Raw genomic sequence first — 13,713 nt, 5'->3', positions numbered from 1 at the left:
GAGTCTTGCTCTATCACCCAGGCTGGAGTGCAGTGGCACGAGCTCAGCTCACTGCAACCTCTGCCTCCTGGGTCCAAGTGATTCTCCTGCCTCGCCCACCGAGTAGCTGAGACTATAAGTGCCTGCCACCATGCCTGGCTAATTTTTGTGTTTTTAGTAGAGACAGGGTTTCACCATGTTGCCCAGGCTGGTCTCGAACTCCTAACCTCAGGTGATCCGCCCACCTCGGCCTCCCAAAGTGCTGGGATTGCAGGCGGGAGCACCGTGCCCGGCTATGTTTCTTACTCTTCTGTCACTCCAAGGCTTGGGCACTTATGGAGAGGGCACAGGCTGCCTGCCTGTGATTTGAGACAATGGAGGCAACCCTGAAAAACTCCTATGCCCAGCTCAATGGGGTCTCTCATCTCTGAAAGAGCCCTTGACTCCTACTAGATGACCAAGCCCCCTTGACTCAGTTAACACAGTCACGTCCCATTACCTCATGTATGCCAGTAGGAAAGCCTGGGTAGGCAAGGTTGTAGGAACATGAGAATGTCTCCCCTTCATTCAAGTCACTAAACCGACTCTCCCTTGAGTACCCAATGCCATTCTAGCCACTGGGAATAAAACCAGAAAAATTCTTGCCTATTCTGAGACATTCCAGATGTCCCAATGGAGCTGACATAGTGGAACAGAGAGAAAGGAACAATTTAAAAAATAGGCTAGGCATGGTGGCTCACACCTGTAATTCTGGCACTGCAGGATGCCAAGGCAGGAAGATCGCTTGAGATCAGAAGTTTGAGACCAGCCTGGGCAACACCTCGAGACCCCATCTCTAAAAAGAAATGAAAAAATTAGGCGGGCGGGGTGGTGTGTGCCTGTACTCCCAGCTACTTGGGAGGCTGAACTTGGAGGATTGTTTGAGTTCAAGAGTTCAAGGCTGCAGTGAGCTACGATAGTACCACTGCACTCCAGCCTGGGTGACAGAGCAAGATCCTGTCTCTAAAATAAATAAATGAATAAGTTATTGAATGTTCCCAACACAAAGAAAGATTTGAGATGATGAGGCTGGGTACTGTGGCTCACACCTGTAATCCCAGCACTTTGGGAGGCCGAGACAGGTGGATCACTTGAGGTCGGGAGTTCCAGACCAGCTTGACCAACATGGTGAAACTCCGTCTTTATTAAATAAAAATATACATAGATAGATAGATAGATAGATAGATAGATAGATAGATAGATAGATATGCCAGTTACCCTGATCTGACTACTATACACTCCATGTATTAAACCATCACTGGCTGGGCATGGTGGCTCATGCCTGCAATCCAGCACTTTGGGAGGCCAAGGTGGGTGGATCATTTGAGGTCAGGAGTTCAAGACCAACCTAACCAATGTGGTGAAACCCTGCCTGTACTAAAAATACAAAAAAAAAATTAGCCGGGCATGGTGGCATATGCCTGTAGTCCCAGCTACTCGGAAGGCTGAGGCAGGAGAATTGCTTGAACCTGGGAGGTGGAAGTGGCAGTGAGCTGAGATCGTGCCACTGCACTCCAGTGTGGGTGACAGATCTCAAAAAAAAAAATAAAAATCACTGAGTGTCCCACATGTATTACACTCACTGGCAATTTAAAAAAATTTTAAGTACAATGAAACATAAATAAGAAAAATATAGAATATTGTCCGATGGCATTAAACGCTAAGCAGAATATAAAGTATTAAAGGGGGACAGGCCATTGTGGGGTAAGAAACTGCAATTTTATTTTATTAATCTATTTATTTATTTATTTTTGAGATGGAGTCTTGCCCTGTCACCCAGGCTGGAGTGCAGCGGCATGATCTTGGCTCACCACAACCTCCATCTCCTGGGTTCAAGGGATTCTCCTGCCTCAGCCTCCCGAGTAGCTGGGATTACAGGCATGTGCCACCATGCCTGGCTAATTTTTGTATTTTTAGTAGAGGCAGGGTTTCACCACATTGGTTAGGTTGGTCTTGAACTCCTGACCTCAAATGATCCACCCACCTTGGCCTCCCAAAGTGCTGGATTGCAGGCATGAGCCACCATGCCTCGCCAGTGATGGTTTCGCCATGTTGGCCAGGCTGGTCTCAAACTCCTGACCTCAAGTGTTCTGTGCACCTCAGCCCTCCCAAAGTGCTGGGATGACAGGCGTGAGCCACGGAGCCTGGCCAGAAGCTGCAATTTTAAATTGGGTGGTCAGTGAGAGACTCATTGAGAGCAAAACGCTAAAGACAGGAGTAAGCCATGTGGATGTCTGCAGGCATGTCCCATCACAGGGGGGACATGGACTCTGTGCAGGGACTCTGAGGCAGGGGCACGTGTGGCATGTGGTACACAAGCTGTGCCCTGAGGGGAAGAGAGAAGTTGGGGGTAGGGACAGCCCAGGCTGAACTTCCAAGACCAGCTGTGAAGGACTCTGAGCCTGGTGAAGAAGGGGGAATAATTGTCCAAGTGTTAGAGCTAAGGCTTTGAGATAGCGTTTCTGACTTCCTTTTTTTTTTTTTTTTTTTTTTTTTTGAGACAGCGTCTCCATCTGTGGTCCAGGCTGGAGTGCAGTGGCATGAGCTCAGCTCACTGCAACCTCTGCCTCCCAGGTTCAAGCAATTCTCTTGTTTCAACCTCCCGGGTAGCTGGAATTACAGGCACATGCCTGCTAAGTTTTGTATTTTAGTAGAGACAGGGTTTCACCACGTTGGCCAGGCTGGTCTCAAACTCCTGACCTCAGGTGATCTACCCACCTCGGCCTCCCAAAGGGCTGGGATTACAGGCCTGAGTCAACAGCGCCCAGCCTCCTTTTTTTTTTTTTTTTTTTTTTTTTTGGACAGGGTCTGCTCTCTGTTGCCCAGGCTGGAATGCAGTGGTGCAATCATAGCTCAGCCTCCACCTCGTGGGCTCAAGTGATCCTCCTGCCTGAGCCTCCAGAGTCGTAGCTAGAACTATAGGCACACACCACCACACCTGGCTAATTTTTTAATTTTTTCGTAGACAGGGGGGTCTCACTATGTTGCCCAGGCTGGTGTTGAACTCCTGGTCTCAAGCGATCCTCCCTTTTCAGCCCCCTAAAGCGCTGGGATTACAGACATAAGCCACGGTGCTCGGCCCGGCCTGACTTCCCACTTTTGCCAAGATCGTAGCTCTTTCACCACTTCATTAAGGCGGACCCCAGCTCGGGCTCAACCGGAGGGAGGGCAGGGCCGGGGAGGAGAGGGGACTCAATGAGAAGAGGGGGGACTTCTGGGAGGGGAGAGCGGCTTAGCTAAAGGCATGCAGGCTCAAGGCCAGCAGTGGGAACTGGAGGGAGAGCTGGAGAGGAATTTGAGCTCAGTTGGGCTTAAGTGGACCTTTCTGGTACCTTTGCAGGCAGACCCTGGCTTCTGGGCCCAGCACCTCCCGGGCTGGACAACCCCCGCGCCGGGACTCAGGCCGGGCCTGTGCGAGCAGGTGCGCCGCTGGTGCACACAGCCGCGGCCACGCCCACCCGAGCCCCCCCACCCCCCGCCCCCCCACCCCCCCGCCCCGCCGTTCCGGGGTAATTGGCAGCGCCCCCGTCCCCACGCGGCCCGTGCCAAAAACGCCCGAAGTGGTGAGAAGAGAGCGTCCGTGTCAAACTCTTTGGGATTTGCACCTCGAGCCCCTGACGCACCCTGTCCTCCGTTTCGCCCCGGAGAATCCGTTCCCGAGCAGAGGGGGACAAGAAGCGAGGGGCGGGGGAGGGGGCAGGCCCCGCCCTTCCCTGGCAACCCCTCACCCCGGCGTCGTGGGCCGCGCGGGGCCAAGTCCTTCCTCCCAGGGCGCTCGGTGAAGGTGGGAGGCGGGGGCCACGTCACTGTCCCCAGGCCCTGGAGAGCGCGGCTCCGCCCCTCCCGCCCCCGCCGGAGCGCTGGGCACTTAACTAAGACGCACCGGCCCCAGCCCAGGACCAGCCCAGTCGCCGCCGCCCGCCCACAGATCCGCAGGCAGGTGCAGGCGCAGCTGCGGCGCGAGCGTGTGGAGCAGAGCCGTTAGCGCGCGCCGTCGGTGAGTCCGTCCCTCCGTCCGCCCGTCCGTCCGTGCGTCGCTCGGGGCGCCGCAGCTCCCGCCCAGGCCCAGCGGCCCGGGCCCCTCGTCTCCCCGCACCCGGAGCCACCCGGTGGAGCGGGCTTTGCCGCGGCAGCCATGTCCATGGGCCTGGAGATCACGGGCACCGCGCTGGCCGTGCTGGGCTGGCTGGGTACCATCGTGTGCTGCGCGCTGCCCATGTGGCGCGTGACGGCCTTCATCGGCAGCAACATCATCACGTCGCAGACCATCTGGGAGGGCCTGTGGATGAACTGCGTGGTGCAGAGCACCGGCCAGATGCAGTGCAAGGTGTACGACTCGCTGCTGGCGCTGCCGCAGGACCTGCAGGCGGCCCGCGCCCTCATCGTGGTGGCCATCCTGCTGGCCGCCTTCGGGCTGCTCGTGGCGCTGGTGGGCGCCCAGTGCACCAACTGCGTGCAGGACGACACGGCCAAGGCCAAGATCACCATCGTGGCGGGCGTGCTGTTCCTGCTGGCTGCCCTGCTCACCCTCGTGCCGGTGTCCTGGTCGGCCAACACCATTATCCGGGACTTCTACAACCCCCTGGTGCCCGAGGCGCAGAAGCGCGAGATGGGCGCGGGCCTGTACGTGGGCTGGGCGGCCGCGGCGCTGCAGCTGCTGGGGGGCGCGCTGCTCTGCTGCTCGTGCCCCCCGCGCGAAAAGAAATACACGCCCACCAAGGTCGTCTACTCCGGGCCACGCTCCTCCGGCCCAGGACCCAGCATGGGTACAGCCTACGACCGCAAGGACTACGTCTAAGGGACACACGCAAGGAGACCTCCACCACCTCCACCGCGAACTGGACCGCGCGTCAGGCTGTCCAGCGCGCAGCTTTGCCTCGGAGGCCGGCCCACCCCCAGATGCCAGGAAGCCCCCGCGCTGGACTGGGAGGGGCCGGCTCCAGGCCCCCCTACGCCGAAGCCATCCCTTTGCAGGCCGGCGAGTCGACTTCGGGGCCCAGGGACCAAGCCCCATGAACTGTGAAACCTCACCCCTCTGGAGCACGGGGCTGGGGTGCCCGCCGATACCCGTCCGCCCCGTCAAGCCCCATCGGCCGCTGCCCTCAATGCTCGCGCTGGGCAGGGACCGGCAGCTACGAAAGGGGGCACTTGATGTTTTTCAATAAAAGCCTTTTCGTTTTGCACTTGGTGGAGCCTGCTTGTTCCGAGCGCCTGCGCCTCCCTGCAGAGCGCCATGCTCCGGGCGGGCGGCAGCCTTGGCTGGATCTCGCTCTCCTGGATGGCGCTTAGAGGGGAGGTGGGGTTGTGAACTGAGCTTGGTGATCACAGGGTGGTCACTGGCCCACTCCCTGGGGACTCGGAAGACAGCCTGGGTGGCCAAAGCCAAGGCCCAATCCAGGAAGCCGGCACGCGCACGCCCTTCCCGCACGCCTTGGCTGGGGGAGGGAGGGGAAGGTGGCAGAGATGTGCCCCTGGGTCTGTGCTGGGAGCCCGACGCCCGCGCATTCGGAATCTCCGGTGCGCCTAGTGAAAGAGCAGAGCGCACTCAGCATTCCGTACTGCCATGTCCTATGGAACAAAGAAAATAAAAAGACCTATTGTTTGGATAAAACACTCGACCAAATCTTCTCACCTGGGGGAGAGATGAGAAAGGGGGCCCATCTCCTTCCTGGGACTCTCAAGGGAGTGAAGTGGGAGGACTTACAAGGGGCGTTTCAGAGGGGATTGAGGCTGGGGTTCAGGGGCCCACTGCTGGAAGACGAGGTGGGAGGCTTGCTTGAGCCCAGGAGTTCGAGACCAACCTGGGCTACATAGCAAGAACCCATCTACCAAAAAAAAAAAAAAAAAAAAATTAGCTGGGTATGATGGCACACACATGGTGGTCCCAGCTACTCGGGAGGCTGAGGCAAGAGGATGGCTTGAGCCCCAGAGACCAAGCCTGCAGTGAGCTATGATTGTGTCACTGCACTCCAGCTGGGGCATCGGAGAGAGACCCTATCTCAAAAACACAACAACAACAACAAAAGAAAAGAAAAGAAAAAGAAAATGGAGGAGTGGTTGAGGTAAACACCGTGGAGAGGCACTAGTGTCTGGGAGGAAACACAGGAGACTGAGAGGGAAAGGGGGCCTGGAGCCCAGGCACAGGGCGACTTGGTGGGGGCAGGAGATTCAAATGACTGCATGGAACAACATGGGAGACAGGAAGGGTCAATGAAGCCCAGGGGTCCAGCAGAGGCCAAGTCATGGACTGTCCCGGGTGTGGAATTACGACTTTGAACCTTACTCTGGGTGTAGGGAGTCATGAAAGGAGAAGTACCCAGTCAGATACTTTTAATCTCTACAGCAGCCTGTTTGGAACGGGGATTCAGGGAGAGAGAGAAAGGCGGGGAACCAGCTACCAGCATATGCCGTCATCTTGGAGTGAATGATGGCTGGAAATTAGGCACCGGCGGGGAGTGGAGGCGGAACCTGGTAGAGGCGGCTAAGGTGGGCAGGACCCGGGAGCCACTAGGATGTGCAGGGTGAGAGAGAGGAGAATCTAGAAAAGAAGGCTGGAGGCCGGGCGCGGTGGCTCAAGCCTGTAATCCCAGCACTTTGGGAGGCCGAGGCGGGTGGATCACGAGGTCGAGAGATCGAGACCATCCTGGTCAACATGGTGAAACCCCGTCTCTACTAAAAATATAAAAAATTAGCTGGGCATGGTGGCGCGTGCCTGTAATCCCAGCTACTCAGGAGGCTGAGGCGGGAGAATTGCCTGAACCCAGGAGGCGGAGGTTGCGGTGAGCCGAGATCGCGCCATTGCACTCCAGCCTGGGTAACAAGAGAGAAACTCCGTCTCAAAAAAAAAAAAAAAAAAAAAGAAGGCTGGAACCTGGGAGTTTCCATCTTAGGTCACTGATTGGATAGTGGTGCCATTTACCAAAATAGGAGATCATGTTTCTGGGGGAAGATGATGGGTCCCGTGTTGAGGGTATAGAGTTTGGTGAGGCCGAGTCTGCTGGTTCATGCCTGTAATCCCAGCACTTTGGGAGGCCAAAGCTGGAGGGGTAGCTTGAGCCTAAGAGTCTCAGACCAGCCTGGGTAACATAGCGAGACCCCATCTCTACAAAAACCTTTTTTTTTTTTTTAATTAGCTGGGTGTGGTGGCATATGCCTGTAGTCCCAGCTACCCAGAAGGCTGAGGTGGGAGGCTTGCTTCAGTCCAGGAGATGGAGGCCACAGTGAGTCAAGACTGCACCACTGCAATTCAGCCTGGGCGACAGAGTGAGACCGTGTCTCAAAAAGTAGATTAATGAAAATAAAATAAATGTAGAGCTTGGCAAGCCTGGATAAGGCCCCGGCAGAGACATCCAGGAAGTAGGGTGACATCTAGAGATCTCATAAAACCTGGAAGTCGTTAGCATACAGATGGCAACCGAAACCAGGGTAGGGGAAGCAGTCAGTCTAGAAACTCACAGAACAAAAAGATTTCAAGGAGGTGGCTGTGGGCCATGGTGTCTGAGGCTGCAGGAGTGGCCAGGCAAGATGAGGCCTGAGGAACAGCCATGGAATTCAGAGTAGCCAGGTGGTCATTGGTGGCCTTGGCGAGAGGCGTGGAAACCGAAACACTGGACGGAAAAGGGAGTGGGAGGCGAGAGTTGAAACCAGGAGCTGTGGACAATGTGTGCAAGAGATTTGCATAGAAGGGAAATGTGGCCAGGCCCAGTGGCTCACGACTGTAACCTCAGCATTTGGGAGGCCGAGTTGTGGCGGGGGACATAGCTTAAGCCCAGGAATTTGAGACCAGCCTGGCCAACATGGTGAAACCCCATCTCTACTAAAAATATAAAAATTAACTGAGCATGGTGGCTTGCACCTGTAGTCCCGGAACTTTGGGAGGCGAAGACGGGTGGATTACCTAAGGTCAGAAGTTTGAGACCAGCCTGACTAACATGGTGAAACCCTGTCTCTACAAAAAACATTCAAAATGAGCAAGCAGCCGGGTGGCCAGGCGCAGTGGCTCATGCCTGTTAGATCAGCACTTTGGGAGGCCAAGTTGGGCAGATCACCTGAGGCTGGGGTTCAAGACCAGCCTGACCAGCATGGAGAAGCCCTGTCTGTACTAAAAATACAAAATTAGCCGGGCACGGTGGTGCATGCCTGTAATCCTGGCTACTGGGGAGGCTGAGACAGGAGAATCACTTGAACCAGAGAGGCAGAGGTTGCAGTAAGCCGAGATCATACCACTGTACTCTAGCTTGAGCAACAAAGCAAAACTCCGTCTCAAAAAAAAAAAAAAAAAATTAGCCTCTCACATCTGCAGTTTCAGCTACTCCAGAGGCTGATGTGGGAATCACCTGAGCCCAGAGAGGTCGAGGCTGCGGTGAGCCACGATTACCCTACTTCACTCCAGCCTGGGTGACAGAGCAATACCCTGTCTCAAGAAAATAAATAAATAAATAAATAATTTTTGAAAAGACAAAAAACAAACAAACAAAAAAAACACAATGGCTGCAGCAAAGCTAAAGCAAAAAGGGCCAAAGGTCCCCGTGACATTTAGGTTTCTTTTTTTTTTCTTTTTCCTTTCTGCTTTTTTCTTGAGTCAGGGTCTTGCTCTGTCCCCCATGCTGGAGTACAGTGGTAAAATCATAGCTCACTGCAGCCTTGACCTCTGGGTTCAAACAGCAATCCTCACACCTCAGCCTCCTGAGTAGCCGGGACTACAGGCACCCACCATCATGCCCAGTCAATTATTTTTTCTTTTTCTTTTTTTTTTTTTTTTGAGACAGAGTCTCACTTTGGTGAGGCTAAAGTACAGTGGCGTGATCCCAGCTCACTGCAACCTCCACCTCCCAGGTTCGAGCGATTCTCCTGCCTCAGCCTCCCCAGTAGCTGGAATTATAGGCACCCGCCACCCACTCCTGGCTAATTTTTTTGTATTTTTAGCAGAGATGGAGTTTCACCATGTTGGCCAGGCTGGTCTCAAACTCTTGACCTCAGGTGATCCAACTGCCTTGGCCTCCCAAAGTGCTGGGATTACAGGCATGAGCCACTGCGCACAGCCTAGACTTCATAATAGAACATCCCACTTAACTCCAGAAAAATTCCTCTCTGGTTAAGAAACACCAATGTGTTATCACTCCTAATGACCCAAGGAAGAGGAAGGAGTTACTATTAATAGAAGAGGAGGCTGGGCACGGTGGCTTACACCTGTAATCCCAGCACTTTAGGAGGCCAAGGCAGGTGGATCACCTGGGGCCAGGAGTTCAAGACCATCCTGGCCAACATGGTGAAATCCCATCTCTACTAAAAATACAAAAATTAGCCAGGTGTGGTGTCTGGCACCTATAATCCCAGCTACTCTGGAGGCTGAGGCAGGAGAATCACTTGAACCCGGGAAGGAGAGGTTGCAGTGAGCTGAGATCCTGCCACTACACTCCAGCCTGGGCAACAAGAGTGAAACTCTGGCTTTCTTGTTGAAAAAAAAAAATATGAAGTGTACCTTCACTTTATAATAGTAAGCGTACCTTTCCCCGGTCAGTCTTGGTAAGATTCTTGGATTACTCTTTCCCCGGCAGGCTTCCCTTTGGGAACCGCTCTTCTAGCCTCCGCAGAGGGAGGCAGGGAGAGTGAAACTGATACGCAGACACTGGGGATGATTGTTGGAGACGGGTCCTGGAGAGAGTTTCAGAAAGGGGATGCAGGTTCCTGGGCAACATAGCAAGATTCCATCCCTACAAAAAAATTAAAAATTCCCCGGGCGTAGTGGTACATGCTTGTAGTTCCAGCTATTGGGGAGGCTGAGGCAGGAGGATGGCTTGAACCCAGAAGTTTGAGGCTGCAGTGAGCAATGGTGGTGCCACTGTGCTCCAGCCTGGGTGACACAGCAAGACAAAGATAAAAAAAAAAAAAAGAAAAGAAAAGAAAAGGAAAGAGAGAAAGGAAGGAAGGGCCAGGCGCGGTGGCTCAAGCCTGTAATCCCAGCACTTTGGGAGGCCGAGGCGGATGGATCACGAGGTCAAGAGATCGAGACCATCCTGGTGAACTTCGTGAAACCCCGTCTCTACTTAAAATACAAAAAATTAGCTGGGCACGGTGGCACGTGCCTGTAATCCCAGCTACTCAGGAGGCTGAGGCAGGAGAATTGCCTGAACCCAGGAGGCGGAGGTTGCGGTGAGCCGAGATCGCGTCATTGCACTCCAACCTGGGCAACAAGAGCGAAACTCCGTCTCAAAAAAAAAAAAAAAAAGAAAGGAAGGAAGGAAAGGAGGGGAAGGGAAGGGAGAGGCGCGGTGGCTCACGCCTGTAATCCCAGCTCTTTGGGAGGCTGAGGCGGGTGGATCACCTGAGATCAGGAGTTCGAGACCAGCCTGGCCAACATAGTGAAACCCTGTCTCCACTAAAATACAAAAATTAGCCAGGTGTGGTGGTGCGCGCCTGTACTTCCAGCTACTTGGGAGGCTGAGGCAGGAGAACTGCTTGAACCTGAGAGGCGGAGGTTTCAGTGATCAGAGACTGTTCCATTGCACTCCAGCCTGGCAACAAAAGCAAAACTCTGTCTCAAAAGAAAAGGATAGAGAGAGAAGGGTGGAGAGAGAGAGGAGAGAGGGAAAAAGAGAGAGAGAGGAGAGAGTGAAAGTGAAAGAAAGGAAGGGAAAAGAAAAAAGAGAGAGAAATATCTTTGGAATGAAGACATGCCTGTCTGCATAAAAAGCACACGGCATAGTGCTATGTATACAGTAGGAGTTCAATTAATGTGAATTTGTATTAAGATTTGGGACCAGGCAGAGTGGCTCACAGCCAGGCGCAGTGGCTTATGCCTGTAATCTCAGCTACTTGGGAGTTTGAGGCAGAAGAACTTTTATAGTTATATGTCATAACTATAAAAGGAGTGGTATCAGCCAGGTGCAGTGGCTCACACTTGTAATCCTAGCACTTTGGGAGGCAGAGGCGGGAGGATCACTTGAGGCCAGGAGTTCAAGACTAGCCTAAGCAACAAAGCAACACCTGTCTCTATTAAAAAATGCAAAACTTAGCCAGGCATGGTGGTGCATGCCTACAGTCTCAGCTACTCAGGAAGCTAACGTGGGGCAATTGCTTGAACCCATGAGGCGAAGGTTGCAGTGAGCTGAGATCGCACCACTGCACTCCAGCCTGGGCGAGAGAGTGAGACTCCATCTCAGAAAAAAAAGAAAAAGATTTGGGTGTATTTGTTCAGGCAGGGGCCTGGGAATGTGAGAGTGTTGGCTGGGTCGTGAGAAAGTCCCTAGGTTTCTTCAAACTCCACAGCTCCAAAGCCCCCTGCCAGGCCCTGGGGCAGTCTCACCCACCTCCCACAGAGGTGCCACAGGCTGCCCGCTCTTGCCACACCTGTTCTAGCTCTTCCTCCTGCCAGACCAAAAGCCAACTGCTTTATCAAACAAACACAGCGTTTATTGTGGCTCCCTCAAGGTCTGTGGCTGGCCTGGAAGAACAGACAGTACCTTCCTTCCCCCTCCCATGCCAGGATTGCCCGAAAGGTCACCCAAGCAGAGACAAGAACGCTCCGCAGAGCCAGGAGAGAGCAGAGCATGGGCATCAGGTGCCCACTGCAGGACCTGGACCAAGTCACTTGCTGCCTCTAGCTCTTAACTAGAAGAGAAGGGGTATTGGCCAGGTGCAGTGTAATCCTGGCACTTTGGGAGGCAGAGGCGGGAGGATCATTTAAGGCCAGGGGTTCAAGACCAACCTGGGCAACAAAGCAACACTCTGTCTCTATAAAAAATGCAAAAATTAGCCAGGTGTGGTAGCTCACACCTATAATCCCGGCACTTTTGGAGGCTGAGGCAGGCAGATCACAAGATCAGGAGTTTAAGACCAGCCTGGCAACATGGTGAAACCGCGTCTCTACTAAAAATACAATAATTAGCCCGGAGCGGTGGCAGGTGCCTGTAATCCCAGCTACTCGGGAGGCTGAGGCAGGAAAATGGCTTGAACTCAGGAGGCGGAGGTTACAGTGAGCCACTGCACACCAGCCTGGCCGACAGAGCAAGACTGTCTCAAAAATAAAATAAAATATAATTCAAGAAGGAAATGTAAAAAAAATAAAAATAAATAAAAAAAATAATCAGTCCCTACACTGTCACCTTCTCTTTATGCCTGGATGTGTCCACCTCTCTCTCCATGTGCACTGCCGGACTCCAGCCAGGACGCCAGCCTGTTTCTGCAGCAGCCTGGAGAGTTTCCGGTCTCCACGCTCCCTCCTTACACTCCCAACCCAGCTACGCCCCTTTCCAAGCCAGTATCGCAGAGCAACCCTGAGTCTGACCATGTCACTCCCCTACTTAAAATCCTTCAGGCCTCCTGCCCCCACATGGCCCTCCAGATGCCACCCAGACTTCATGGCACGCCTTAGAAGCCCCTGAGGGCGTAGGCCATGCTCACCTCTCCATTGCCACCTGTGCTCTCCAAATCCCAGCCCCTCCACATCCCAGCCACCAAGTCCGACCCCACTCAGCGTCCTTTCTCTCCTCAAAAACCCTGCACTCAGCCTCTGTCTCCCAGGTTCAAGCGATTCTCCTGCCTCAGCCTCCTGAGTAGCTGTGATTACGGGTGCACACCACCACACTTGGCTAAGTTTTCATATTTTTAGTAGAGACGGGGTTTCACTATGTTGGCCAGACTGGTCTCAAACTCCCCTCCTCATGATTCACCTGCTTTGGCTTCCCAATGTGCTGGGATTACAGGCATGAGCCACCACACCCAGCTTTTTTTTTTTTTTTTTTTTTTTTTTTTTTTTTTTTTTTGACACAGAGTCTGAAACAGAGTCACTCTGTCACCCAGGCTGGAGTACAGTGGTATGATCTCAGCTCACTGCAACCTTCGCCTCCCAGGCTCAAGCAATTCCCCTGCTTCAGCCTCCTGAGTAAATGGGACTATAGGCACATGCCACCGTGTCCAGCTTTTTCTTTGTCTTTTTTTTTTTTTTGAGACGGAGTTTTGTTCTTGTTGCCCAGGTTGGAGTACAATGGCGCGATCTCGGCTCACTGCAAACTCTGCCTCCCGGGTTCAAGCGATTCTCCTGCCTCAGCCTCCCAAGTAGCTGAAATTACAAGCATTTGCCACCATGCCCAGCTAATTTTATATTTTTGGTAGAGACAGGGTTTCTCCATGTTGGTCAGCCTGATCTCAAACTCCTGACCTCAGGTGATCCAAAGTGCTGAGATTACAGGCATGAGTCACTGCGCCCAGCCTAATTTATTTTTTATTATACTTTAAGTTCTGGGGTCCGTGTGCAGATCTTGCAGGATTGCTACACAGCTACACACATGCCTTGGTGGTTTGCTGCCTCCATCCCACTGTCACCTACATTAGGTGTTTCTCCTAATGTTATCCCTCCGAAATCTCCCCACCCCCTGCTATCCCTCCCCAGCCCCTCACCCCGAAACAGACCCCACTATGTGATGTTCCCCTCCCTGTGTCATGTGTTCTCATTGTTCAACACCCATTTATGGGTGAGAACATGCAGTGTTTGGCTTTTTGTTCTTACGTCAGTTTGCTGAGAATGCTTCATCCATGTCCCTTTAAAGGACATGAACTCATCCTGTTTTATGGCTGCATAGTATTCCATGGTATATATGTGCGTTTTCTTTATCCAGTCTATTCTTGATGGACATTTAAATGGGCTCCAAGTCTTTGCTATTGTAAATAGTACTGCAATGAACATACGTGTGCATG

At 53.2% G+C, this 13,713-nt stretch overlaps 1 protein-coding gene across 1 annotated transcript; it reads left to right on the top strand.

The window, feature by feature from the left end:
• Positions 1 to 3,841: 3,841 nt before the first annotated feature.
• On the top strand, positions 3,842 to 5,201 carry CLDN3 (claudin 3). Its single transcript, XM_010344645.3, has one exon. It carries the CDS (start codon positions 4,154 to 4,156, stop codon positions 4,814 to 4,816), a length of 663 nt encoding a protein of 220 aa, XP_010342947.2. The 5' UTR covers positions 3,842 to 4,153; the 3' UTR covers positions 4,817 to 5,201.
• The last annotated feature ends 8,512 nt before the right edge of the window (positions 5,202 to 13,713 follow it).

This window comes from Saimiri boliviensis, chromosome 20, assembly GCF_048565385.1.
Source record: "Saimiri boliviensis isolate mSaiBol1 chromosome 20, mSaiBol1.pri, whole genome shotgun sequence".
Lineage (NCBI taxonomy): Eukaryota > Metazoa > Chordata > Mammalia > Primates > Cebidae > Saimiri > Saimiri boliviensis.
Note: the sequence above shows the minus strand (reverse complement) of the source record. Positions and strands in the feature narration are given on the sequence as shown.

Bases quoted from the DNA above. Each gene is read 5' to 3' on its own strand.
- CLDN3 (XM_010344645.3), top strand. From the start codon at position 4,154: ATGTCCATGGGCCTGGAGATCACGGGCACCGCGCTGGCCGTGCTGGGC.